At 41.6% G+C, this 27,900-nt stretch overlaps 1 protein-coding gene across 24 annotated transcripts in view; it reads right to left on the reverse strand.

Annotated features, from left to right (window-relative positions):
- LOC112811776 (mediator of RNA polymerase II transcription subunit 18) overlaps nt 1-27,900 on the reverse strand; it is a 148,475-nt gene that overhangs the window by 2,544 nt on the left and 118,031 nt on the right. For all 24 annotated transcript variants that reach the window (XM_073903096.1, XM_073903098.1, XM_073903097.1 and 21 more), the window contains 9 exons: nt 19,904-20,068; nt 18,997-19,392; nt 14,252-14,846; nt 12,744-12,928; nt 11,327-11,480; nt 7,334-7,389; nt 6,126-6,187; nt 3,855-3,992; nt 3,158-3,234 (listed from right to left, as the gene is read on the reverse strand). In XM_073903096.1, coding sequence (XP_073759197.1) covers nt 3,158-3,234; nt 3,855-3,992; nt 6,126-6,187; nt 7,334-7,389; nt 11,327-11,480; nt 12,744-12,928; nt 14,252-14,846; nt 18,997-19,392; nt 19,904-20,068 — 1,828 coding nt within the window. The remainder of the gene's footprint in view (nt 1-3,157; nt 3,235-3,854; nt 3,993-6,125; nt 6,188-7,333; nt 7,390-11,326; nt 11,481-12,743; nt 12,929-14,251; nt 14,847-18,996; nt 19,393-19,903; nt 20,069-27,900) is intronic.

Raw genomic sequence — 27,900 nt, forward strand, 5'->3', positions numbered from 1 at the left:
ATGCTCTATCGACCGAGCTAGCCAGGCGCCCTGTTTTCCTTCTTTAATTGCTTTTCCTCAGAATGCTTTCCTGGTTCATTTTCTTTCTTTTTTTTTTTTTTTTTTTAAGATTTTTTTTTTTTTTTTTAGTGACAGAAAGAGAGCACGAGAGGGAGGGAAGAGGGTCAGAGGGAGAAGCAGACTCCCTGCCAAGCAGGGAGCCTGATGTGGGACTCGATCCCAGGACTCCAGGATCACAACCTGAGCCAAAGGCAGTCGCTCAACCAACTGAGCCACCCAGGCGCCCTTTCCTGGTTCATTTTCGTCTGTCCATCCTTTAAATACAATTTTCCCCTTAAGAACCACTATCTTTTCTCATAATTTTCTACTTGAGGCTTTGCCTTCTCCCTGGACTCGTAGCCTGAACATCCAACTGTCTTCTATGCTTCTCCATCCACCTCAATGTGTCATAGGTTTGTCAAGCTCAACATACACAGTGTATTTTCCAGTTTGTTTACTGTCTGCCTTCCCCTTTTAGAATAAAAGCTCATTGGGCACCTGGGTGGCTCAGTTGGTTAAGCGACTGCCTTTGGCTCAGGTCATGGTCCCAGGGTTCTGGGATCGAGTCCCACATCGGGCTCCCTGCTCGGCAGGGAGCCTGCTTCTCTTTCTCCCTCTGCTTGCCGCTCCCCTTGCTAGTGCTCTCTCTGTCGAATAAATAAATAAAATCTTAAAAAAAAAAAAATAAAAGCTCATTGAGGACGGGAACTTTATCTTGTTCCAGGCTATATTCCAAGGACCTAGAACTGCTATCTACCAGGTAGTAGGTACTCAATAAATATTTGCTAAATAAATGTCCTAACGTGTTCACCTCAACTCCTCATCGACTTCATAAACCTCAAAAATCACAAGTTTGAAATCTTAAGAGTCACTTGACTACTTCCTTTAATTCATCCCTGGAATCAAGAGATAACCCAATCTTGAGTCTATGCTTGAAATGTGTTTTTTTTTGTTTGTTTTCAAAGATTTTATCTGAGAGAGAGCACGCACGAGCAGGGGGAGATGCAGAGGAAGAGGGAGAAACAGACTTACTGCTGAGTGTGGAGTCCTGATGCAGGGCTCAATCCCAGGACCCCGAGATCACAACCTGAGCCGAATCAGACACTTAACCAACTGAGCCGCCCAGGCACCCCCTATGCTTGAAATGTTGTTCAAACCTCTCTCTTGCATTGTCATGATCACTTCCTGGTTTGAGCTACCAGTGAGCTCACTGTGACTATCTTAGTTATTTCGTAACTAGTTTCCTTGCTGCTAGCTAGTTTCTTCAGCTTTCCATGTCACCTTCCATAGTTCCACCAGAGTTCCATCTGAAATACTCAACTCCAGTGGTTCCTGTGTCCTGGCATAACAGGCAAAGCTCTTCAGAGTGTGACCATAACCCAGCGTGCCGGTTTCCTCTTCACCACACTGCTCCCATGTGTCCCTTGCTCCAGCTACATTTTCTGTCACCCAGAGACAATGCACACTTTCTCACCTTCCACAGCCTTGTTAATGCCAGTCCTTCTGCTTAGAATGCTGCTTGGTAATGCTGGTTCTTTCCTTCCTTCCTTGTCCAAATAAATTCTTTCACATGCTTTAAGAGCCGGTCTAAGCATTACCTTCTCTATGACTCTTTCCTTTAATGTTGCTCACTGTAGTACTTTATTACTATTATAATAACAATGAGAATGGCTAATACTGACACAGCCAGGAAATAGTGGAGTTGGGATATGAGACCTGGCAGATTCAAGATTCAGAATGACTGCGGCATTTATCTTACTGACTGCACTATATTGAGTAGTATACAGGTCTTTTTCTAGATTAGACCACAGCCTCCTTGCTGTCAAGTATGGCTTGTTATTTGAGTTCGTATTACAATGGCCCGAATAGTGTTATTGCTGTTCAAAAAATTTGCCTTCTCTACTCCTATCAGAGTTCAGTACAAAAAAATTCTGTAATTAAAAGAACCAGGGCACCTGAGTGGCTCAGTCGGTTGAGCATCCAACTCTTGGTTTCAGCTCAGGTCATGGTCTCAGGGTCATGGGATTGAGCCCCGTGTCAGGGTCCGTGATTGGTGTGGAGTCTGCTTGAGATTCTCTCTCTCCCCCTCTGTCCCTCCCCCTGCTCACGCATGCTCTCTAAAATGAATAAATCTTAAAAAAAAAAATAAAAGCACCATTTGCCTGTATTGTGATGGAAAAATGTTTAACAATATTTTATTTTCCAACTTTGCTTATTTGCTTTTTATTAGCAAACTGTAATTGTCATTGTATCTTCCCTCATTTAGCCTCTAAAAGTTTATTTTTAGTAATTTCTATATCCAACGTGGGGCTTGAACTCACGACCCCGAGATTAAGAGTTGCATGCTCTTCCAACTGAGCCAGCCAGGCACCTCTGGCTTTTTATAAATGTTCTGAGAGTCACCTACACACTTCCACAGATTCCATTTGTAGCCAGCTGATTCTTTAGGTATTGGGTGGGTCCTTAATTCCACAGCAAAATACTTCTTGGTTTGTTTCATGAAGATAGCTAACTAAAATGAAATTTATACACTAAATTGGAAGATCAGCAGTGCTAGAAATAACTGAAATCAAAGAGGCTGAGGTCTTGTCTACCTCAACAACAATTTCCTCATACACACCCTGGGACAGTGAGGTGCAGGAAAAGAGCACCCAGGGCCTTTCAGTCAGTCATTCTTTTCTCCAGTCCTCGTTCTGCAACTTAATGAAATCTTCTGGGCCTGTTTCATTTCTTTTTTCTTTCTTTCTTTCTTTTTTTTTTTTAAAGTAAGCTCTACACCCAGTGTGGGGCTTCAATTTACAACCCCCCAGATCAAGAGTCTCGTGCTCCACCGACTGAGCCAGCCAGGTGCACCTGGCCTGTTTCTTCATCAACAAAATCAACAAAGATATTAACAAAGCCTCCAGGTTTATTGCAAGGATTAAATAATATACATAAAATACTACACTGCCTACTGCCTACTGGTCCTCATCCCTTTCTCTGAATGCAGTCTCGCAGTCAGCATGCTGTGTCCTTTTAATGATGTCGCTAGAGTCCTTCCCATTGGAACAACTCTGGGATGTCTGTGTTGTGGTGGAGCTCTACTTAGTTCACGGTGTTTGGGTCTTCTGGGTCTTACCGTGTAAAACGTTTGCTCTCTTCATGAACCTCCATCTCTGAGCTTTTAAATTCATTTAATTCTTTTCTTATGGCAGCCTGTGGAGTAGAAACAAAAATGTCTCAGCATCTTCTGTCTGCCATAGTATAGCTGTGTCATCTGCCATCTGTTCTCTATCGTGCTTAACTTCATGAGCCACGGCAACCCACAGAGGGCAAGCCAGAGCGGGGAAAGAAGCCAGGTCTGCACGCTGAGCCTGATACACACATCGCCTTCCCCGCCACCATTCCTCTAATAAACCGAATGTCCCCCCTTAAACCAAAACACTCACAGAGCTTAAAAGAGATATTGTAGCTTTTATAGTTTCCATAGCACGTAAAAATGCTTTTCCTGTTATCAAAATGAAATATGGGTAATTACTAAAATATACCACCCAAACTCTCTCCAGCCAAACCTAACCATTGCTAAAATATGTTTTCATTTCCTTCCAGATCTGTGGCCTCTGTGATATAGCAAGGGTTTTCTTTCCTTTTGGTTGCGGTGGTCGTGGTGGCTGTGGAGTTGTTAGTATAAAGCTTAGGTTCATACATCTTGGCATTTTCCTATCTTGATTAGAAATTTAACATTGTATCAAAAGTGAAAACTTTATGGTTTCCCCTTTTAGTTAGTGTCTTACAATTCTTCAAATAGAGAGAAAGATAGACAAACAGCCACCTACCTTGTCAGCAGGGGTCAGTTTGGTCCAAGGTTTGTCGGCTCGCCGGTCATAATCTTGAGCATCTGTTACTTCCACGTATTCATTAAACCTCAGGATCTTCCTGGCAAGTAGTTCAGCCACAGTCGGCCTTTGACTGAGCTGAAAGAAATGGAGCCTCTTAATTCAATGTCAGGAATTTGGCATCAAGCATGCATTCATATTGCTTCTAACCCAGAGCTTCAGCCTCAGCGGCACATTAGAATTACCTGGGGGCCTTTAGACACTACCGATTCCTGGGTCCATTCCCAGAGATTCTGGGTATTGGGAGGTTTTGTTTCATTTTTAAAGCTCCTGAATGCACAGCTAAGACTGAGAACCACAGCTATAAACCAGTATAACCAGTATAACTGGTGCTTCTCAAACTTTAATATGCATACAGATTGTCTGGGGACCTGTTTAAAATGCAGATTCTGATTAAGCAGGTCTGAGGTGGGGCCTGAGATTCTGCATCTCTTGCAAGCTCCCAGGTGATGCCAGTGCTGCTGGTCTGTGGACCACATTTTGGGTAGCCCAAGGATTAGGACTGTAAACTCATATATAATACATTAGAAGGTGAGTACGTTTATTTTTTATTTTTATTTTTTAAAAAATATTTTATTTGAGAGAGAGAGATAGCAAGAGAGAGAGCACAAACGGGGGGAGAGGGAGAAGCAGGCTCCCCACTGAACAGAGAGCCCTGACATGGGGCTCAATCCCAGAACCCTGAGATCATGACCAGAGCCGAAGGCAGATGCTTAACTGACTGAGCCACCCATGCACCCCGAAAGAACATTTAATATGAAAGCAATATCTAGTGGGTAATGTAAAGGGTACATTTCCTTTTACTATGAATGCCGAGATTCGGTAATGAATTATGATTTAAGGTTGCACAATCAGGTAACCTAGTCAATCTGAAGGCATCAAGTCCAGCTGTGGCATCTAGCTACTCTATCAAGAATGTTCTTCTGGGGCACCTGGGTGGCTCAGTCGTTAAGCGTCCGCCTTCGGCTCAGGTCATGATCCCAGGGTCCTGGGATCGAGCCCCGCATCGGGCTCCCTGCTCTGTGGGAAGCCTGCTTCTCCCTCTCCCACTCCCCCTGCTTATGTTCCCTCTCTCGCTGTGTCTCTCTCTGTCAAATAAATAAATAAGAATCTTAAAAAAAAAAAAGAATGATTCTTCTATTCCTGGGGAAGGCAAAAAGTGGAAAATAAGGAAGAAAATGTCTAGATCCTTGGCTTTTCTGGGGATTCTTATAAGTTTTAAGAAATATCTAGAGAATTCAGGCCAAATCAGAATCGATCAGAGGCAATTATGAACTATTATGGTGGGAAGGAAAGGAAAAAGGGATTAATCCCCAAGCTTAAAAACTAACATAGGTCTGGTACAGAAAAGATTCTACCCCATTTGATCTGGAACCAAGAACAAAATCCCGTTGGTGTTCTTCATACTTTTCCGGTATCACTAAGGGTCAGTTCAGTTCCTTCTGATTAGAAAACCACCAGTGTGCCAGGCAAAACTGAATGATACACACTCCCTCTATTACCGTCTCTATATTTCAACAGGTTTTAGAGTCTACATCAAAATCCTAGGTTTACCAAATGAAAGGTCAGAATTTATGCAAACATTAACGGGGCATCTTCTTGTGCCAGGCGTTCTTTAAATAGTAAAAATGAGAAAAAAAACAGGCTCTTGATAATGCTGTGTTGTTTTCAGTATCTGCATCATGGATTCTATTTTCACAAATTCATTTCTTTTTATTTTTTTAAAAACATTTTCTTTCTTTTTTTAAAAATTTTTATTTACTTATTTGACAGAGAGAGAAACACACAGAGCGAGAGAGGGAACACAAGCACGGGGAGCGGGAGAGGGAGAAGCAGGCTTCCCACTGAGCAGGGAAGTGGATGAGGGGCTTGATCCCAGGACCCTCGGAGCATTACCTGAGCTGAAGGCAGACGCTTAACGACTGAGCCACCCAGGTGCCCCAAAAACATTTTATTTATTTGAGAGAGAGAGAGAGAGAGAGAAAGAATGAGTGAGGGGGAGGGCAGAGGGAGAAGCAGGCTTCCCGCTGAGCAGGGAGCCTGATTCTGGGCTTGATCCCAGGACCCTGGGATCATGACTTGAGCTGAAGGCAGAAGTTTAACTGAGCCATCCAGGTGCCCCAAATTCATTTCTTTCTAACCAAATAGATCATTCAAACACAAGATATGTGATTAGTAGACAGACTGAAACCAAACACTTGAGCTACGTACCTTTCTAGTGAGCCGACGTTTAATCTCTCGTTTTTCTGCTTGCCGATCAGCTTCATTTTTAGCTACAGTCAATAGTCCAAGACAAAGAATATGACTTCAAAACAGGAATTTGCCTATCAAAGTTTTCAGCAATTACAGGGCAGATATTTCTTATACGCTCCAAGTCAGAATAAAATACTAACTTTGGGGATGGCTAATCAAGACAATTTTCTTGTTAACTGGTAATAGCTGAATACTTAAAAGCAAGGGTCAGCAACACTATGGTACCAAATCCAGCCAGATGGCAGCAGCCCATGAGCTAAGAATGGTCTTTACATTTTTAAATGATTATATATTGAATGGCTTGGTAAGTACCTACATAATAGCTTCCTTTTGCTTTTGGCCTGCAAAGCTAAACATATTTACTGTGTGCCCCTTAGAAAAACTCTGCAGATTTCTGCTCAAGAGTAACCACCAAGAATGAAGAATGGAGATCACACTAAGTTTCGTGTGATACGTCTATAAAGGTTCCCAAGTTTAAAACTCACTTAGTGACTAAACTGTATGTATGATGAGAGAACAAGGGATGGACTGGTCAGACTGAGTGTGCCCACGAGTGACTCTATGAAGCCTAATTCTCTCAATGTGGAGGCTTTTAAGGGCAAATTTCACCCCAGAGTCTGGAAAACGGAATCAAATGTGTATTAGATCACAATGCTATTTTAGGAAGATAATTATGAACACAGAAAGAAAATGAAATACATGTTCCTGTTTCATGACTTCAGATGTATGAAAGTCTTCAGAGATGGAAAAGGCATCTGGGCCTTGCTTTGGGCCCCAGCCCTCAAAGTCCACTAGGAACAGGAAAGGTCCCCTCCAAATGTACAGCCTCTACCTTCCCCGAAGACAGAGAAAGTCGAGCAGCATCTACCACATGCTATGAAATCCTCCCACATGGCCAAGGCAGTCTCATGATACTGTGAGAACATCAGAACAGAATTTTCTGGCGGTTCCCAGGACACTAAGCAATACCACAACGATATCTTGTAAAGGAAGCTCGGGGGAACTCTGTTCCTTCAGGGGAAAGGATAGGAGTGGTCCTTCCTGGGCTGGAACACCCACTCCTTGGCCCTTGTAGAAAGTGCTTCTCTTCTCTAGCATGTATATAAAAGTCAGAAATATAAAGTCTGAGAAACTCTATACAACTTTATTCCCAGAGCTGGACTCACGTTGTAGTATATTTCGCTGTTCTAGTTCTTCCGGTGTCGGTCTTTGACTCAGCCGTCTAAAAAGGAGATAAATAAGGGTATTGTTCATGTTAAACCTCCCAATCCTGCTTATAAAGATTTGTTTTGGTCTCAGTTTATATTAGCCCCTACATTAGCAAGAAAGCAAGAGGTTTTCAAACTGTTTTGGTATTTCATTTCTCTGATTGTTTATGAAACAATTCTCATGTTGAAAGTGTTAATACAGATACTACAACATAAAATGGAATTGTACAGGCAAACAGGAGGCCAAAATTCCAGTTCTAGCTCTGATATTAATGAGCCCTGTCACCACAAAAAAGCTGTTAGATCCTGAGTGTACTCATCTGTAAAATGAAGGTTTGGACTGGACTGGTAGCTCCCAAACAGATTTGCTGAAGGACCACAGAATTTCAAGGCATATTATAGAAATTCTGATTCAGAAAACCAGGCATGAGGACTGAGATTTTCATATATGTATTTTTACAATCCTTCCCACATGACTCTGATGTCTTTCTTTTGAGTTTCAAGCCAGTGATTTAGCAACCACTGTAATTTAAGATTTTCTCTTTTGAAATGATATTCTGTAATTCTATGATTTTAATTTCAGTTCTCTCTGAAATACTGATGAAGTTTCTCATCTCATCCACAGTTCTGAGATGTTACTCACCAACAATAACTTGTCATCTCTGGAATCAGACAGTTTTTCACTTGTTACCTTTGATTTACACTTCAGGCAGTATTTGAACTGCATGCTTACTTTAACTCTTTAGCTGCCTGCCTAGAGAACTTCCAGCCCCATTTTATATACAATTTACAACATTCTTTATGTATTTCAAAGCTTTTTTTGGTCCCTCTGAATAAGACCTTCCTTTTTAAATGTTCATTAAAACAAAACAAAAAATCCCACAGTCCAGTAATGTATAAATGACATAAACTGCATGATTTGATGTTTTTATATGTGTATATACCTGGGAAACCATCACCACAATTGTAATGAACATACCCATCAACCTTGTACTGGTTTCCTAGGGCTGCCATAACAAATTACCACGAATTGGGTGGCTTAAAACCACACAAATTTATTCTCTCACAGTTCTGGAGGCCACAAGTCCAAAATCAAGGTGTGGGCAAGGTTGGTTCCTCCTGAAGCCTCTAAAGGAGATCTGTCCTATGCCTCTCTCCTAGTTTCTGGTGGGGTTGCCAGCAGTCCTTGGTATTCCTTGGTGTACAGACGCACCACTCCAACCTCTGCCTCCATACTCACATAGCATTCTCCTTGCGTGTGTGTTTGAATCTCTGTCCCCAAATTTCCCTCGTCCTTTTTTTTTTAAAATATATAATTAAAAAAAAATATATATATATATATAAAGTAGTCTCTATGCCCAACATGGTGCCTGAACTCATGACCCTGAGATCAAGAGTCGAATGTTCCACCAACTGAGTCACCCAGGCACCCACCCCTTGCCCTTTGATGGATATTTGTGTTGGCTGGATCCCATGTTTGATTTTTTTAAGGAAACTTACAAATTATTTTCCAAAGTAGTTCTACTATTTTACATTCCTTCCACCAGTGTCTGAGAATCCAGCTGCTCCTTATCCTTAGCAACTCTTGTCTTTTAAATTGTACCTTTTTAGCCAGCCCAGTGAGTTTGTAGTGGCGTCTCACTGTGGTTTTAATTTGCATTTCCCTAATGACTAATGATGTTGAGCATCTTTCCCTATGCTTATCTGCCATCTGTATATCCTCTTTGAAATCTTCTGCTCCCCACTATATAAAAAGTGGGTGGTGGTTTTCTTATTAAGTTCGGAGAGTTCTTCATATATTCTAGATATAAGACCTTGATCAGATACATGGTTTGCAAATACTTTCTCCCAGTTTGTGGCTTGTTTTTACATTCTCTTCAGTGTCTTTCAAAGAACAAAAATGGTTAAAAAAATTTTTTTAAAGATTTTATTTATTTATTTGAGAGACAGAGAGTGAGCAAGAGAGAGAGAGAGAGAGAGAGCACAAGAGCAGGGAGGGGCGGAGGAAGAGGGAGGAACAGGCTCCCCACTGAGCAGGGAGCCCAATGTGGGACTCGATCCCAGGACCCCCAGGATCAGAACCTAAGCCAAAGGCAGATGCTTCTGGCCACCCAGGCACCCCAAAAATGTTTAATATTTTCTGAAGTGCAGTTTATCAATGTTTTCCTCTTAAGAATCATGCTTTTGAGATCATATCTGAGAAATCTTTGTCCAACTCATATACTCTAGAAGTTTTGTAGTTTTGGCTCTCATATTTAAACCTAGGATTCATTTTGAATTAATTTTTTGCATGTGATGCAAGGTATGAATTGAAGTAACTTTTGTGCCAGCACCATTTGTTGAAAAGACCATGAAATTATCTTTGTACCTTTGTCAAAAATGGGCTGTACATATGGGTGGGTATATTTCTGGACTCTCTTTTCTGTTCTGTTTATCTTTATGTCAACACCATACTGATTAGGGTTACTTTAGCTTTCTAATACGTCTTCAATCAGATTGTTAGTCTTCCAACTCTGTTCTTTTCCTTAGTTGCTTTGGTTATTCTAGTGTGCTTTGTATTTCCATAAGAATTTTAAAATCAGGGGCACCTGGGTGGCTCAGTCGTTAAGCGCCTGCCTTCGGCTCAGGTCATGATCCCAGGGTCCTGGGATCGAGCCCCACATCGGGCTCCCTGCTCGGCAGGGAGCCTGCTTCTCCCTCTCCCACTCCCCCTACTTGTGTTCTCTCTTGCTGTCTCTCTCTGTCAAAAATAAATAAATAAAATCTTAAAAAAAAAAAAAGATTGCTATCCTGGCCAACAGTAAAGCCAGGTGTCTGAGGCAGGAAAGGAGAATATGTCTTAACTAATGGACATCCTAATTATTTTGTTAAGAATATGCCAAGATTTTTTTCCTCACTCTACCAAAAGAAACATCTGAGTGGTTCAAACACCCGTCTATATACCTGGACTCTATGTACATGACATGTGTAGGAAGCTGGACTGCATTCAGCTTCTCTATGCTTTTGGTTTCAGCTGACTTGAAAAATATACTAATACTTTGGGGCGCCTGGTTGGATCAGTCACGGGAAGCCTGCTTCTCCCTCTCCCACTCCCCCTGCTTGTGTTCCCTCTCTTGCTGTGTTTCTGTCAAATAAATAAATAAAATCTTAAAAAAAAAGGAAAGAAAAATATAGTAACACTTTGAAAGAAGGCAGTTATGTGGAACATGTGAAATAGATACAATGGAAAATATGGGTGTGATCTTTAATTGGGTTGGCACCTTGTAGTTGAGCAACTGGATAAATGACAGAGGAGTCTTGCTGTCCTGGGAAGCATCTGAATTCTCTAGAAACTTAAAAAAAATTTTTTTTAAAGTAAACTCTATGCCCAATGTGGGGCTTGAACTCACCACTCCCAGATCAAGAGTCACATGCTCCACTGACTCAGCCAGCTTCTTTAGAAACTTTTTAAAAGCACTATTTAGGGGCACCTGGGTGGCTCAGTTGGTTAAGCATCTGCCTTTAGATCAGGTCATGATCTTGCATTCCTGGGATGGAGCCCTGAGTCAGGCTCTCTGCTCAGCGGGGAGTCTGGTTGTCCCTCTACCTCTGCCCCTCTCCCCCGGTCATGCTCTGTCTCTCTCTCAAATAAATAAATAAATAAATAAATAAATAAATAAAATCCTCAAAAAAATCAAATAAAATAAAAGCCATATTTATATCTATCTTGTGGGGTAAAGCTGTGAAATATGTCTATCTTATGGTTTAAAGCTCCAAGAGTCATTTGGTTCCTTAATTTCCAAATTCCTAGAGGATACCCAACTGTGTAGAATGTGTATTTTTAAAAATTATGTGGTTTCTAAAAATTAAAAAAGAAAAAAGATAAAAGTGAATGCTCTACCACGAAGTAAGTCTCTAACACACCTAATGGCAAAATCAAATCAAATCAGTCTTTTCTAAGCCAAGGCTTACCGGATCAGTGTGTTCCCAATCTGGTGCCGTATTTCATTCCATTCCTCTTTGCTTTTCCGAGGCCAAGAATTCATGTTCAACTCTGGTTCACTGGGTCTGTGGTTCAACTTCATTGCCAGTGTGTCCTTCCTCTTCACTTTGTTGGCCAGAGCACCTTTGTGTAAGGGAAAGAAAAAAAAGTAGACGCTAAGGCTCAACCTCACCCGGAACTAGGCAGGAGTCTGAACAAACAGTATCGCATCTACCAGCTAACGGAGAGGTGGGGGGTAAAGCAGAAGACATCTAAAAATCTAATTAAGTCAGATGGACTCAGCTGGGCCAAAGGTATCTTCTCCCTTCTATATTCCTCTACATTTCTTCTAAGTAAGAGTTGCTAGAGGAGAGAGTCTAAACATGGGACAGCCCTTTGAATGACAACATAAAGGCATTTGCACTAATACATTTCATAAGATTCCTATTTTTTTTTTTTTTAAATAGGCTCTATGCCCAATGTAGGGCTTGAACTCATGACACTGAGATCAAGAGTCACATGCTTTACCAACTGAACCAGACAGGAGCCCCAGGATTCCTATTCTTTTTTTTTTTTTTTTAAGATTTTATTTATTTATTTGAGAGAGAGAGAGAAAGCACAAGCAGGGGGAGCAGCAGAGGGAGAGGGAGAAGCAGGCTCCCCGCTGAGCAGCAAGCCCTACATGGGGCTCGATCCCAGGACCCTGGGATCATGATCTGAGCCGAAGGCAGACACTTAACCGACTGAGCCACCCAGGTGCCCCAAGATTCCTATTCTTAAAGCTGCCTTTCCACTTGTAGGAATCAGGGTCCCATTATCTGCAGATTTGTGTACATTAACATGGTTTTTATCTTTGCCCCATGGACACAGTAAGTTCATGAGACTAAAGGAGAGCATCACTATGTCTTTTTAACACAGCCCCATATCAACTTTCTTCTACTCCCAAATTCTTTAATACCATCAAGGTGAATAATTCTTCGATCACAAAGAGATAAAAACCTGCATGACTCTGGGTGCCTGGGTGGCTCAGTTGGTTAAGCATCCAACTCTTGATTTCAGTTCAGGTCATGATCTCAGGGTTGTGGGATTGAGCCCCACATCAGGCTCTGCACTCAGAAAAAGTCTGCCTGAGATTCTCTCCCTCTCCCTGCATGCTCTCTCTAAAATAAATAAATCTTAAAAACAAAACAAAACCCTGCATGACTCAATCTACTGGGCTTGCTCTCACCGGCTTGTCAGAACAATGGGAATAGCAGGGCCAAGGCTCTATCACAATGGCTTCCAATATCAGTTAGCCAGATGACTCGATGGGAGAGGGTGACTGTTCCCATTTATCTTACACTTGTTAACACCAGGAAGTCGCTTTATCGATAAAATAATTTTCTCCTTTGCTTTTCCCTTTCTTACTATGATGGCTCTCATCTTCATCCTCTTCATCTCGGTATTGAATGGGACCTTCTGAATCAGAGTCACTCTCCTTCTCTTCCTCTTCCTCCTGCAGACACTGTGGTAGTTTAGGAACAACTGAGGTAGATGCCGCATCTTCAATGAATGCAGATGGGTGGCTTTGTTCCTCTTCTTCATCGTCTGGACTAACAAATTAACATAATTATATTTTTCTTTCAGAAACATAACGGGTAACTGATTTGCAAGGCAAAGTACTGAATAACTATGGAAAATTCCACGAGTGAAATAATTTATCCCTTCCCTTAACTTCAGGCATCTTGCTAAGAAACTTTTTAGCAGCTATTAATCTAAAAGGCTCTGGGCTCAAATCCTAGCTCTACAACTTATTCACTAGCTTGTAAGTTAAACTTTTCTGTAAATGTGAATGATACCTACCTGCTAGGCTTGTTGTGAGAATAAAACAGATAAATTCTAGAATGTACTAGTGTTTGGCACACAGGCCCCTGATGATCTACATGTGAGATGCAAGTTTGTTTTGGGCTGATTAAATGAGAAGACCACAAGGCATCTAACACTGTGCCTGGCTTATGGAAGATATGCAATAAAGGTATTTAGCCCACTTATTTCCCTTGGTTTAACAATGGGGTAGGACAAAATGATAATCTAATCCAAGAAGCAAAGAGAGATGACAATTAACTTCCTCCCTTTCCACTCTGGAGGCATAAAACTAGTCCATCTGGAACTCCTAAACTGTCTCTTTCCAGGATGTAAAAAAAATTATACCGGCAAGTACAAAGATCATGGCCAAGCAACTAAGCAGTATGTGGCAACAACTCTCCAACTTGCGAATCTCTGGCAAATCTCCAACTTGCCAAAAAGTGTTAACCTTCAGTCACAATTTGTTAGAATTTTAAAAAGGCAAGGTGTTCGGGACAGATGAGGGTGAGAACAAGCTGGCCAGTTCCAGTTTATGAGGCTGGAACACTGAGCTATCTTTCAGAGCTCCCTTCTTTTTCTCTAGACTGCTCTCTGTCCCTCTCTACCACGTTTAGGTGCCAGGCACCATGCTTTCAGATTTGTCTAATTTCATCCTCACGAGTCTATGAGGTAGGTATCATTCCTGTTTATGGATCTGACAACTCAAGTGCAGGAAGGTTAAGTAACATACACTACTGCAAGCTAGGAAGAGGTAGAGCCGGGATTTGAACCCACAGTTATCTTACTCCAAGGTTAATGCTCTTAAGCACCATGTTCCACTGACTCTCTTGTATCATATACAAAAAATAGAGTAGTTTTAATTATCAAGTACAAAGGCTTGTGACTGCTACGGAAACAGTGTTATAAAAATCAGGAAGGTAAATAAAGTCCAACTTCTAGAACATGTCTTTATTTGTTGAGTGTTCTTACTTTAAATTTAACCACATTTTCTTTTTATCAATAATTTTTCCCAAGAAAGGCTACCTAGAATACAGAAGAGGAAACAAAAGGCAAGCTTTAAAGGCACTCACACTTTCAGCATTTCAATAGTGATGGGAAGTGACCTGGTCCGACCCAGGGTGCTGCTGTCCTCAGAAAAGTTGTCACTGTACTCAAAAAGCAAGGAATGAGCTCTATGAGAGCCCTCCAAGGGAGGAGTCATGGGAAGTGGGCTGGTCAGGGCCTGCTGGATTCGGATATGCAGTGGGAGTGGAGGCAGCCTACAGGGTACATGCGGCTCCCCAAAGCTGTGGTCCAACATCCTCCTGGGTACTTCCTTTTTCTGATCTTCCTGCTGGGATACCTCCTGGGGCAGGTTTAAGGAAGGTGGGAACTCCTTTTCTGGCACAACTTGAAAAGTCTTAGCAAGGAATGGAGGGGACCGCGGGGGTTCAGGAGGTATATGAGTAGGCAGTGGGGGGGATGGAGAGGGAGGTGGGATCATTAACAGTGGTTCAGAGCCCACAGAGCATGTGTTCCTTTCTCTCTGATCACTCGGTGCTTTTGTGGTGGTGGCAGCGGCAGACTCCGAGGCGGGTACCAAGGTTGATGGAATGCCTCTCTTAGGTGGTAAGGGTGGGGACGGTTTTGATAATGTACTGCTGTTTATTGCTTGGGACAGTTCAGCTGGAAAAGAGAGAACAACAACTCAGCTTAAGATGGCTTCACAATGCTCGCCCAGGGCCTAGATTAGAACTGAGCTTACTCTCAGCTTTCAGGCAAATTATACCATTTCATGGCTTTGCCACAACCTAGGTATCTCCTGTTAAAACAAAATTTATATTTAAGTATCTAGAAAGCCTAATAAATGTACAGACATATTGGAAGACCACTACCTTAATACCCTGATGAGAAATTTCTTACTTCTTTGCTCTAATACATGACTTTTAATGACTTGAGGTGGATAAAGTTAATATGATGAGATAAAAAATGTGGATAGTAAGTTCTTTCATCTAACAGAATTCCATTAAAAATTTTAACCATGCAGGTAGCAGTAAAAAAAACCCAAATACTATCAGGCATTGTTACCATAACTTGACAAATAATGACATCTAGATATCCCAGCTCTGCATTATAAAATTATCAATAATGGCATCCTGAATTTTTATAGCAAATGCAAAGGCCTTTGAGGAAATCAAAGTGCTTTGCTATCCCTGACTTTGGATTCTCCTTATAGAGGAGGTTATCTTTACCAATTTACAGAAGGAAAAACTGAGGCCACAGAAGTTAGATAACCTGCCCAATATCATACTACATGTAGGCAAGGGCTGGGCTAGTCCCAGGTCTCATTATCAGACTCCATCCTCTAGATCCCACTGTCTTCGTGATTTTTATGAGTGTCCATACTTCTTATCCTTTATACCCAAACCCCCATCACCACTCCCCACTACACTATGGGCTCCTTGGTGACAGGAGCAACCTGTCTCCAACAGTATATCCATAGAGGTGGGCACAGTGCTTGGCACATGGTGGATCCCCAACACATGCTTATTAGATGAGAGGCCCCCACCCTGTATCACACCAGTATATATCCCTATGTGATCCCCCCAAGCCCAAAATGACTCAGGTTTTGAATCAGCAAAGTTGCTTTGGAGGGCTCCAAATGGCCTTTAAGAAGTAGATCACCACATCATGCATGGGCTAATCTTGCAAAATAATTAAATAGTAGGTCTCTTGATCACCAACCTCTCTCTCTCTACTCAAAGCCCTAATTTTGGTTACACCACTTGTTTTCAAATGGCTCCCATATATATATGTATTTTTAAAGATTTTATTTATTTATTTGACAGAGACAGCGAGAGAGGGAACACAAGCAGGGGGAGCAGGAGAGGAAGAAGCAGGCCTCCCGCAGAGCAGGGAACCCGATGCGGGGCTCAATCCCAGGACCCTGGGATCATGACCTGAGCCGAAGGCAGACACTTAATGACTGAGCCACCCAGGCGCCCCATGGCTCCCATATGTTTTAGAAGTCCAATGCGCTATCCATTGCGCAACGGAGCCACCTTCCCATATGTTTTATCTAGAGAGCAACACCTCAAGGTCCCCTGAAATAAAAATTTATTTGCCCTAAGTCCCATTCCACTGGTAGTATTCAAAGTAAAAGCTAGCTAATTTGATAATGTTTTAATGTCATTAATCATAATTTTTTTTCAGTTTTAACTACATCTACATTTTATTAGGCATAGTTACTTATTCATAGGCAAATTATGAAAACAATTTAAATATGTAAGATAATCATAATTTAGTAACTGTGAATAAATTAGCTCTATATTACTTTAAAAATCATTTAGTTTTTTATATATTATAAATGCCCAAGTACACTTTTATTTTTTTATTTTTTAAAGATTTTATTTATTTGATAGAGAGAGAGACAGAGAGAGCAGGAACACAAGCAGGGGGAGCAGGAGAGGGAGAAGCAGGCCTCCCGCAGAGCAGGGAGCCCGATGCGGGGCTCGATCCCAGGACCCTGAGATCATGACCTGAGCCGAAGGCAGATGCTTAACGACTGAGCCACCCAGGTGCCCCTCAAGTACACTTTTAAAAAAACATAATTCCAGTATAATTAACACACAGTATTATACATCTTAGGTAAATTTTTAAAAGACTTTCTGGAAAAACATCGCATACACATACAAAAAAAGATTAAAAAATATTAATTTTAACCTCAATGAGATTTTTTGGGTAGACTGGACTTTTGCTGCCTCTCTAAAAATGGCCGTTAGATAGTCCATTTACCACAAAACCTACACCCGACAAGACCAAATTTGAGTATTTTATTGTTTGAATTGATAAGGTAAATTATCTTTGGTAATTTAAGGAAAACATATACCTCAAGATGTTAAAGAAATGAACTCTGTTACATCTACTCTCACAATGGCTCTTGGTTGTAGTTCTGTGGGCAAGATGCTGGAATGTTCATTGGAGGGGTTACAAATTCCCTTCACCTGTTCATGGTAGTCCTTCCTTTGTCCTAATACTCCTAATTAGTCCTTAGTCCTAATACTGTTATGCCCATTAGTAGACACAGCAATGTTTACAGCGGTGGTTTCTAAATATATGGATCTCATGGACCAATAAATTAAAATGAAATTCTCAACTAACCTCACGTTGTCAGTTTTTAATACTGCCAAGTAAGACTTGATATCAAGTGAGCCATTTGTGAAGATAATCCTTTCATGAAAGAAATGGATTTTTATCATCAACGAATTAGGAAGGTCATAATTTCAGAATAAAGAACAGTCCTTTAAATCAAATCTAGTTAACCTGAATAAAAACTCTGTGAACCATCCTATTTTTCTCCTGCTGAGGACCACTCAAGACTGATGTTGATCCCTCAGTCACAAGGCCTATTGCTCTGGGCTATTCACCTTACACCAGAGAACAGTACACATATTAGTATTTTTTATATTGTCTTATCCTGCAAAGGGTAGACTATTACTGGTTTAGAGCAATGGTTCTCAATGTGTGGTCCCCATATATGCAGCATCAGTATCATCTGGGAACTTTTTAGAAATGCAAATTCTCAGGCCCACCCTAGACTTACTGATTCAGAAACTCACAGGGCAGGGCCCAGCAATCTGTGTTTCAACAAGCCCTCCAGGTGATCGTGATGAAAACCTGTCTAGAGAGCAGTTTGAGAATACAGGTGTAGAGGACAGAGGTCTGGGCTCAAGAGTTAAAAAGCCCAGGTTTGGTTTCTATCACTCATTAACTGCAACCTTGACTGAGTCACAACTTCGTCATGTTATAATTGCTCTAACTATATAATAGATAAAATCGCTTTCCTACTTCACAAGGAGGTTCTGAAAGCAAGTATATGAAAGCTGCTTGGGTTCCTCAGAGACGTCACAGCACTGTCCATCTGGGGTGGTGATAACAGTAATAACCTCCATCCTTTTTTTAATCAAACTACTCCAACCTGCCATACTCACAATATATTCTAAGCCTGTTTTTCAGGGTTCTTGTCACCCCACACAAGATGGGGGTATTAGCTGTTTAATGAGCATACTTTATTTCTCCCTTCAATCATGAACAAGAACTTCAAGCTGTACTAAGCCTAGTACCATTTTTCCTGAAAAACTACCTTCTTCCTCTCCTCCCTTTCTCGAAAATTCCCCTAAGAAGGTATACATGTATGTAAAGAAAAGCTGACCTAAATAGGACTTCAGGTAAATACAAAAAAATTTACTAAACTGATAAAAATGTACTGGTTATCTTCCCGGTTTTCTTTCTTCTACCACTTATTTTATTAAGAGTAGCATTCTTAAGTCTCCCAAGAGAAAACATGACTTTATCAGGACACTTTGAATAATATCTTTTGCAGTTTCCAGGAAGGTATTGTGCCAGACACTGAATCACAAGTTACACTGGCATCTATCCAATCACCTTTTTATCTGTTGGGCTCATGCTGAAGGTAGGCACTGGCGGTTTAAAGTAGGTTAAAATAACCCCCTTTCTCCATGCAGGTCAGAATTGCTGTAGTCTTCACATGTCCAGTCCCCCAACTATAAACAGTATTTCAGAAACACTGTTTTAAAAAAACAGATATTAATGCCCCCCCCTCACCAAACTGGAACTTAATTTTATTGCTATCTGATCCTAGTCCGTTTTCATTCATGACTATATGCCTCATTTTTAAGACTTTTCTCTATATTGAGGGCATTCAGAGGGACAGGACATGGAGAACTCTCATGGACCAAATCAATATACCAATTATCCAATCAAACAACCATCCAAAATCAAACCCAAAGCAATGGAAACCTAATGACGTACTTACCAATGACAGGGTTGCTATTTCTGTGAGCTGGTTTAGGGGGAGGGACAGGCGGCTGCTTGGCAGGGACCGCGGGAGTGAGGCTTGGGGCAGTGGTAGTGTTTGCGCCAGCCAGAGCAGTGGGCAGAGTCCTGGGTGCGGGGGACGGGGGGACGGAGGAACCAACAGTCTTTGCTGGGTTCACAGCAGCAGGGGCGGCAGCGGGTGCTGTGGTGGGGGCGGCAGCGGGGGCCGAGGAGATGGGCCATGCCGTGCTGCCAGAGGAAGCGGCAGCCTTTGCTTGCCCTTCATTTGCTTCGTGAGAAGAGGACAAGGGTCTTTTAGGGGGAAGCAAAGGCTGTCTGGGTGCGTTCTCAGGAACGGACTCTGCTTCGGAATTAGGCTGGCTTCCAGTTGAGCCTGCGTATTAACAGATGTGATTTAAAAGGGAAGAAAGAGTCACAAGATAGACTGAAAAAGCTAACACATCTACGGGCTTATGGTCAACTTCATCCCTTATTTAACTTTCAGATGAGTTTACAGGCAGTTTCCCAACCTCAACATCCTTAAGGTATATGACACTTTCTCAGTCCCAATCTCAAACTAAGAGAGGCCTGTGTGGTAGTGATTCTTTACACCAGAGCCAGGCAACCGGAGGAGACACAGAATCCCATGGGTGGAGGAGGAGGAACGTGTAGCTTGAAAAACTCCTACAGGTGTCTGATGCTTAACATCTTCTTCCGTCCTTGAGAATCACAACTTCGGTCTTTTGTGAATATAAGAATGAGAAGGGGAAAATTCCACTTCAAGCTGCAAATAGTTAAGGAATTGCTAGAGGAGAACAGAATTCCCCCTGGCTCTAGCTAAACTTTGAGTTAAATGAGAATGACTGATCCATGGCTCTTACACTCACGAACCCAGGGGTTCTTACCTAGTCGCTTCTTTGGGTCCTCTTCTGGAACAGGATTGCTAAGACTTGCTATTCTTCCTGACTCTTCTCCTGCTTGCTCTGGACTAGAAGATCTGGTACTCCCTATGGGAGTGGTATGGCCATTTTTTAACATGGCATGGCTCAACTTCCCTGGATCCTCACCACCTGCAATGTCAAAGAGGAGAGAGCAAACTGATGGACTGGTCTGGTCAGACAGAGAGGAAAGCTGGTAATTTATAACCTTTCTTATCCCTTTCTCCCCCTTTCTGTTTGAGCTGCTGATTCAGATCTAGATTATTTGGATCTTTATAGTAGTAATAGAAATAAGTAATTCCTTTTGCCAATAAACATCTGATTGCCTATTATGTGCCAGGTGTCTTGCTACATAAATAAGACCGACTTAATGTAATATAATGTACCTAAGTAACTAATGCTAACTATCCAGAGCTGTAACAAATGGAGTGTTGGGGTAGGAATGAAGAAGAAACAATTCTCTTGGGCTGGGAATGAGGTTGGGAAAGCTTCACGCAGAGTGGTAGCTAAACTGGGTCTTCAAGGAGTAGGAGCCGATCATACTGCTGCCAAGATGAGGAAAGACAGGAAGGAGCAGCCTGGATGAAGGGATGAAATCAGCTGGCATGTCTGGGAACTGGCATCTAGTTTGTCTGGCAGGAAAACAGATGCATATAAGAAATAGTCATGGACAGGACTGGAAAGGCCAGCCAGAACCCAGCTATGAAGGACACCAAATGCCACGTAAAAGAGCCTGGGCCAAATCCTGTAGGCAACGGGAAGCCGAAGAATTAAAGGAGGAGAGAGGGGCGCCTGGGTGGCTCAGTCGGTTAAGCGACTGCCTTCGGCTCAGGTCATGATCCTGGAGTCCCGGGATCGAGTCCCGCATCGGGCTCCCTGCTGAGCAAAGAGTCTCCTTCTCCCTCTGACCCTCCCCCCCTCATGCTCTCTCTCAAATAAATAAATAAAATATTTTAAAGGAGGAGAGAGATCTGACCTGATCTGTCTTTTCGAAGGTTAAATGTGAGAGCTGAGAGGAGGGTGGGTCAGGCAGGGACTGGAACAGGAAAGCTACTAATAAGCTCCTGCTGGAATAAAGGTGAGACACAGCAGAGGGTGCCAGGCATTAGGAATGCAGAGCAAGGGGAAGAACTGGTGGACTGATCAGAGCTCAACGTGACAGAAAGACACATGCCTACAAACTAAACTGCAGGAATGATCCCTAGGCTGGAGGCTTTGGGAGGACCACTCATCACTGTGGAGACTTCAGGTAAGATTCCTGCACGGAACAGTTCGATAAACGTGCCCTACTGAGCTTCCCTGGACTCCCTTGGAGAAGAGAACTGAGAAAACTGGGGTTAGAGACTTAAACTCCGTCTCACCTCCTAGTGTCATGGGGACTGGAAATGGTTGCTCTCTACACAGTTTCCACTTTGGCTTTCCACAGTGAGATCCTCTGGGTAGTATCATTTTAGTGACTCTTGAGTTAGTCCTTCAAGTTCTCAGAGACAAGTCTCCCTCACCCCAACCTCCTACTAGATTAGGCAGGATCATTCTCCATGCAGTGTCAATGAGAGGTGGAGCTTGGCCTGAAAGTTCTAAAGAGTCTATGGCAAATGAGCACTAAATGAAAATGCATTTCTCAAGCTAAAGCATTCTGATAACTATTTTAAAATAGGGAAGGTAGCAAGATGACAACTATGCAAATGTAGTAAGTTATCACTTATGTTAATATAGCCCATCCTTAACAAAAACAGGACCTTTTAGAATATAAACCAAGGAATCACTTCAAAGCCAAAAAAGACTACTACTTTTGAAAACCATACAGTGAAAGGTTAAGACACATTATTAACTGGTTTCTACTCAGCATGCACTAGGAAAATACTGCAGAAGTGATCAGTTATCCGGGGTCCTGGGTGGCTCAGTTGGTTAAGCATCTGAATCTGATCTTGGCTCAGGTCATGATCTCAGGGTTGTAAGACTGAGCCCCTCATGGGGCTCACACTCAGCGCAGAGTCTGTTTGTCCCTCTCCCTCCCTCTTTGCCCCTCCCCCTGCTTGCCTGCTTGCACACACTCTCTCTAAAATAAATAAACTAATAAAAATTATTTTTTTAAGATTTTATTTATTTATTTGACAGAGAGAGGCACAGTGAGAGAGGGAACACAAGCAGGGGGAGTGGGAGAGGGAAAAGCAGGCTTTCCGCTGAGCAGGGAGCCCGATGCAGGGCTCAAGCCCAGGACCTGGAATCATGACCTAAGCCAAAGGCAGACACTTAATGACTGAGCCACCCAGGTGCCCCCAAATAAAATCTTAAAAAGAAAAAGTGATCAGTTATTTCTCAAGCTATTTACTCAGGATTGTCTACTTTCAAGTAAACTTTCTTTTTAAAAATTTTTATTTATTTATTTTTAAAAGACTGTATTTATTTATTTGAGAGACAGAGAGTGAGGGAGAGAGCATGAGATGGAGGAGGGTCAGGAGGAGAAGCAGACTCCCCGCTGATCGGGGAGCCCGAGGTGGGACTCGATCCTGGGACTCTGGGATCATGACCTGAGCTGAAGGCAGTCGCTTAACTGACTGAGCCACTGAGGCGCCCCTCTTTCAAAAATATTTTAAGATTTGTTTTAAATTCAAGTATAATAAAATACAGTGTTAGTTTCATGTGTACAATATAATGATTCAACGATTCTGTACACTACTCAGTGCTCATCATGGTAAGTGTGCTCTTAACCCCTTCACCTATTTGACCCCCCACCCCCACTTACCATGTGGCAACTGCCAGTTCTCTATATTTCAGAGTCTGGTTTTTTGTGTATCTTTTTTCTCTGTTCACATGTTTTATTTCTTAAATTCCACATATGACTGAAATCATATGGTATGTCTTTTTCTAACTTATTTCATTTAGGATTATCCTCTAGATTCATCCCTGTTGTTACAAATGGCAAGATTTCATTCTTTTTTTTATGGCTGAGTAATATTCCATAATGTGTGTGTGTATACACACACACACACACACACACTGTCTTTATCCATTCATCTATGGATGGACACTTGGGTTGCTTCCATATCCTGGCTATTGTAAATAATGCTATAATTAATTTTTTGAGGAATGTTCATAATTGTTTTCCACAGTGGTTGTATCAGCTTGCATTCCCACCAACAGTGTATGAGGGTTCTTTTTCCTCCACATCCTCACCAACACCTGTTATTTCTTGTTTTTTATTTTAGCCATTCTGACAGATGTGAGGTGTGCATTTCACTGATGACGAGTGATGCTGAACATCTTTTCATGTATCTGTTGGCCATCTGTTTGTCTTCTTTGGAAGAATGTCTATTCATGTCTTTTGCTCTTCCCCTTTTTAAAAAGATTTTATTTATTTATTTGAGAGAGAGAGAATGAGGAGGGGGAGACGGAGAGGGATAAGCTCAGCAGGGAGTCTGACATAGGGCTCAATCCCCGGACCCTGAGAATACGACTTGAGCTGAAGGCAGGCACTTAACCGACTGAGCCACTCAGGTGCCCCCTTCTGCCCAATTTTTTAACTGGGTTATTTGTTTTTTTGGTGTTGAGTTGTGTAACTTCCTTATATATTTTAGATACTAACCCTTTATCAAATATATCATTTGCAAATATCTTCTCCCACTTGGTAAGTTATCTTTTTGTTTTATTGTTTCCTTTGCTGTGCAAAAGTTTTTTATTTTGATGTAGTCCCAATAGTGTAATTTTACTTTTGTTTCCCTTGCCAAAGGAGGCATACTTAGAAAAATGTTTCTATGGCTGATGCTAAAGAGCTTACTGCCTATGTTTCCTTCTAGGAATTTTATTTATTATTTTTTAAAGATTTTATTTATTTGAAAGAGAGAGTGAGAGAGAGAGCCCAAAAGGGGGTAGGGTCAGAGGGAGAAGCAGACTCCCCGCTGAACAGGGAGCCCGATGCGGGACTTGATCCTGAGACTCCGGGATCATGACCTGAGCTGAAGGCAGTTGCTTAACCAACCGAGCCACCCAGGCGCCCCTCCTTCTAGGAATTTTATGACAGGTCTTACATTTAGGTCTTTAATCCATTTTGAGTTTATTTTTGTGTGTGGCATAAGGAAGTGGTCCAGTTCCATTCTTGTCAATGGAGCTGTCCAGCTTTCCCAGCACGATTTGAAGAAACCATTTTTCCCTCATTGTATATCCTTGCCTCCTTTGCCATAGATTAATTGACCATATAATCGTGGGTTTACTTCTGGGCTCTCTATTCTGTTCCACTGATCTTTGTGTCTATTAAAATTTCTTATATTTGATGCAAAGGTTTTCTATAATGCTAACAGAGTGGAGTATAAGCAGTATCCAGCTTTAACATCTATGAATGTTCATGCCCCATCTCAAAAAACATATTAAATATTTTATAATATAGTCAACTTAGAACCATATATATTTAAGCCAAAAGCTGTGTCTGAGTATGAAAAAAACTTCAAAGTTCAATGTTGCCTTTGGCCTAAACTGGAGATTAGAAGCCAGGCCCCAGGGTCTATTTCAGAGTTTTTTCCTAGAGTAAAGCTTTCAGTCAGTTCTCTGGTTGGCAGAGTAGTATCTTGCCAAATGGCTACAACTCATTTATCATTTGGGCCTTTGGGCTTGTAGGCTAAAAACAACTTGGATCAAGAGCCAATAGGAAGCATAGGGCGAAAGAAACGGAATGAAGGTGAAAAACAACAAACAAGTAATGTATGGGGTTTGTGAGTGAGTGAGCAAGAAAGGTGAGGCAGAAGAGGGCATGGGGTAAGAAATGGCTATTATTAAAAAAAAAAAAGCAAGGTTCAAAGGTGCTACAACAGAGGTGTTACAATTATAGTTAACCACCTAAAATACCTACAAGATTTTATGTCCAAATGTAAAATTCAAAGTCTCATTAAAAAACTGGTTATCCATGCTCATACCTAACCATGTAGAAAATTCAAAAAATAGAAAAAAAAAAGCCCCCTGTATTCCCATCCTAACAACCAATGCTAATTAATATTTTAGTAATTTTTCTTGTTTGTTTCTTTGTTAAATGTTTATATAGTTGAGAGGTGCCTGGGTAGCTCAGTTAGTTAAGCGTCCGACTCTTGATTTCAGCTCAGGTCATGATCTCAAGGTTGTGAGATGGAGCCCCACGACAGGGTATACAGTGGGCCTGGAGCCTACTTAAGAATCTCCCTCTGCTCCACCACCCTTAAAAATTTTAGGTAGTTGAGATTTAAAAATCTTCAATCTAGGGGTGCTCGGGTGGCTCTTGATTTCAGCTCAGGTTGTGATCTTGGGGTTGTGAGATCAAACCCCACATCAGGCTCTGCACTCAGTGAGGGGTCTGCTTGGGATTCTCTCTCTTCCTCTCCCTCTGCTCCTCCCCCTACTTGTGTTCTCTCTCTCTAAAATCAATCAATCTTTTTTTTTTTATATTTTATTTACTTATTTGACAGACAGAGAGCGAGAGAGTGTGAGCACAAGCAATGGGAGTGGGAGACAGAGAAGCAGACTCCCCACTGAGCAGGGAGCCCGATGCGGGGCTTGATCCCAGGACCCTGAGATCATGACCTGAGCCGAAGGCAGACGCTTAACGACTGAGCCCCCAGGCGCCCCCAAAACAAATAAATCTTTAAAAAAAAAAATCTTCAGGGCGCCTGGGGGGCTCAGTCATTGGGCATCTGCCTTCGGCTCAGGTCATGGTCCCGGGGTCCTGGGATCCAGCCCCACATCGGGCTCCCTGCTCCGCAGGAGGCCTGCCTCTCCCTCTCCCCCTGCTTGTGTTCCCTCTCTCGCTGTGTCTCTCTCTGTCAAATAAATAAAGAAAATCTTTAAAAAAAAATTAAAAAAAACTTCAGTCTATACAATTTAATTAAATTTTGTGAATAAGCAATATATTAATATGGTTCAAAACCTAAAAAGTGTAATATTCCATTGGCTTGGTTCTTTTCTCCCACTGTCCAAAGGACAGGATACAGTTTTAAAATGTGGTTTTCAGATTTGTCTCATGCAAAGGAACTCTAACGAAGAGAACTGAAATACAGCCAACGTACTGTAGTCTTAACTCTTTCGATAAGCTGCTTCATAAAAATCACACATTCGAGAAAAGTCCTGACATTATTAAATGAGTAATGAGTGTTGAAACACCAAAACATGATCTTTATGACAAACAGAAGATTAGGGAAGCAATCTGGGCATGGAGACAACTTTGGTCAAAACACTCAAACCGGGCAACCCTCTCAGGCCCCCTCCCTCTTCAGGGGCTTTGTACTATCACTTTACTATTGCTCAATAAACTTTGCTTTGCTGCCCACCAAAAAAACCCAAAAACCAAAAAACAAACAAAAAAATCCCAAAAACTGAAACAAATAGGGACACCTGTGTAGCTCAGTTGGTTAAGCGTCTCTTGATTTTGTCTTAAGTCATGATCTCAGGGTCACAGGATTGAGCCCTGCATCAGGCTCCCTGCACTCAGCTTGGAGTCTGCCTGAGATTCTGATTCTGCCCCCCCCCATTTTCTCTCTCTCTCAAACAAATAAACAAAAATCTTTAAAAAATATATATTAAAACAAAAAAAAAAGCAAAGGAAAGCGACACAGTACTGCAGCTGGCACAAAGCTGAGATCGTACAGAGACACAGAAAGGTCGGTTCCAAGGATCCTTCACAAGCCACTCAGTTTCAGAGTTAGAGATCACAGGGGCACCTGGGTGGCTCAGTCGTTAAGCGTCTGCCTTCGGCTCAGGTCATGATCCCAGGGTCCTGGGATCGAGCCCCGCATCGGGCTCCCTGCTCCGCGGGAAGCCTGCTTCTCCCTCTCCCACTCCCCCTGCTTGTGTTTCCTTTCTCGCTGTGTCTCTCTCTGTCAAATAAATAAAGAAAATCTTAAAAAAAAAAAAAATCATAGCCAGTTAGGGTAGACACCTGGAAGGAAGAGTGAACAGTCCTTTTTTTTTTTAACCCCTCACCAAGAAAATGGCCACCTTTAGTATAGGAAATTAGGAGGTAATTATTATAATAAAATCATTTCATATTTACATCCCTAAGTTGAGATTCCTTAAAAAAAATCAGTTATTCTTGCTTATGTTTTAATATTTTCCCTTCACTAGATATTTTCATTCCCACAAAAAATATTTGCCTTCCTTAAATAAATCAAATATAGATAGCACAGCATTGAATTCTCCTAAAATATCTTATTTAGTTTTTTATTGTCAAGTATAACATTAGTAGAGAAAAATATATAAAACATAAATGTAAATTTCAATGAGATATTACAAGGACACTTTTGTGATCATCAAGGACATTAAGAAATGTTTCCAAATAGCCAAACTGTGGAAAAAGCCCAGATGCCCATTGACAGATGAACGGATAAAGATGTGGTGCATATATATATACATACATACATATATACACAATGGAATATTTCTCAGCCATCAAAAAAATGAATCTTACCATTTGCAATGACATAGATGGAACCAGAGAGTATTATGCTAAGCGAAATAAGTTAGTCAGAGAAAGACAATTCTCATATGATTTCACTCATATGTGGAATTTAAGAAACAAAACAGAGGATCATAGGGAAGGGATGGAAAAATAAAATGACGAAATCACAGAGGGAGACAAACTGTAACAGACTTTTTTTTTTTATTAACATATAATGTATTATTTATTTCAGGGGTACAGGTCTGTGATTCATCAGTCTTACACAATTCACAGTGCTCACCATAGCACATACCTTCCGCAATGTCCATCACCCAGCCACCCCATACCTCCCACCCCCCACGACTCTAGCAACCCTCAGTTTGTTTCCTGTCTCTTATGGTTTGTCTCCCTCTCTGGTTTCACCTTGTTTCATTTTTCCCTCTCTTCCCCTATGATCCTGTCTTGTTTCTCAAATTCTTCATATCAGTGAGATCATATGATAATTGTCCTTCTCTGATTGACCTATTTCAAGAGACTCTTAACTATAGGAAACAAAAAAAATTAAAATTAA

This window comes from Callorhinus ursinus, unplaced genomic scaffold (assembly GCF_003265705.2).
Source record: "Callorhinus ursinus isolate GAN/ISIS: 27379988/994484 unplaced genomic scaffold, GSC_fseal_2.0 scaffold18, whole genome shotgun sequence".
NCBI lineage: Eukaryota > Metazoa > Chordata > Mammalia > Carnivora > Otariidae > Callorhinus > Callorhinus ursinus.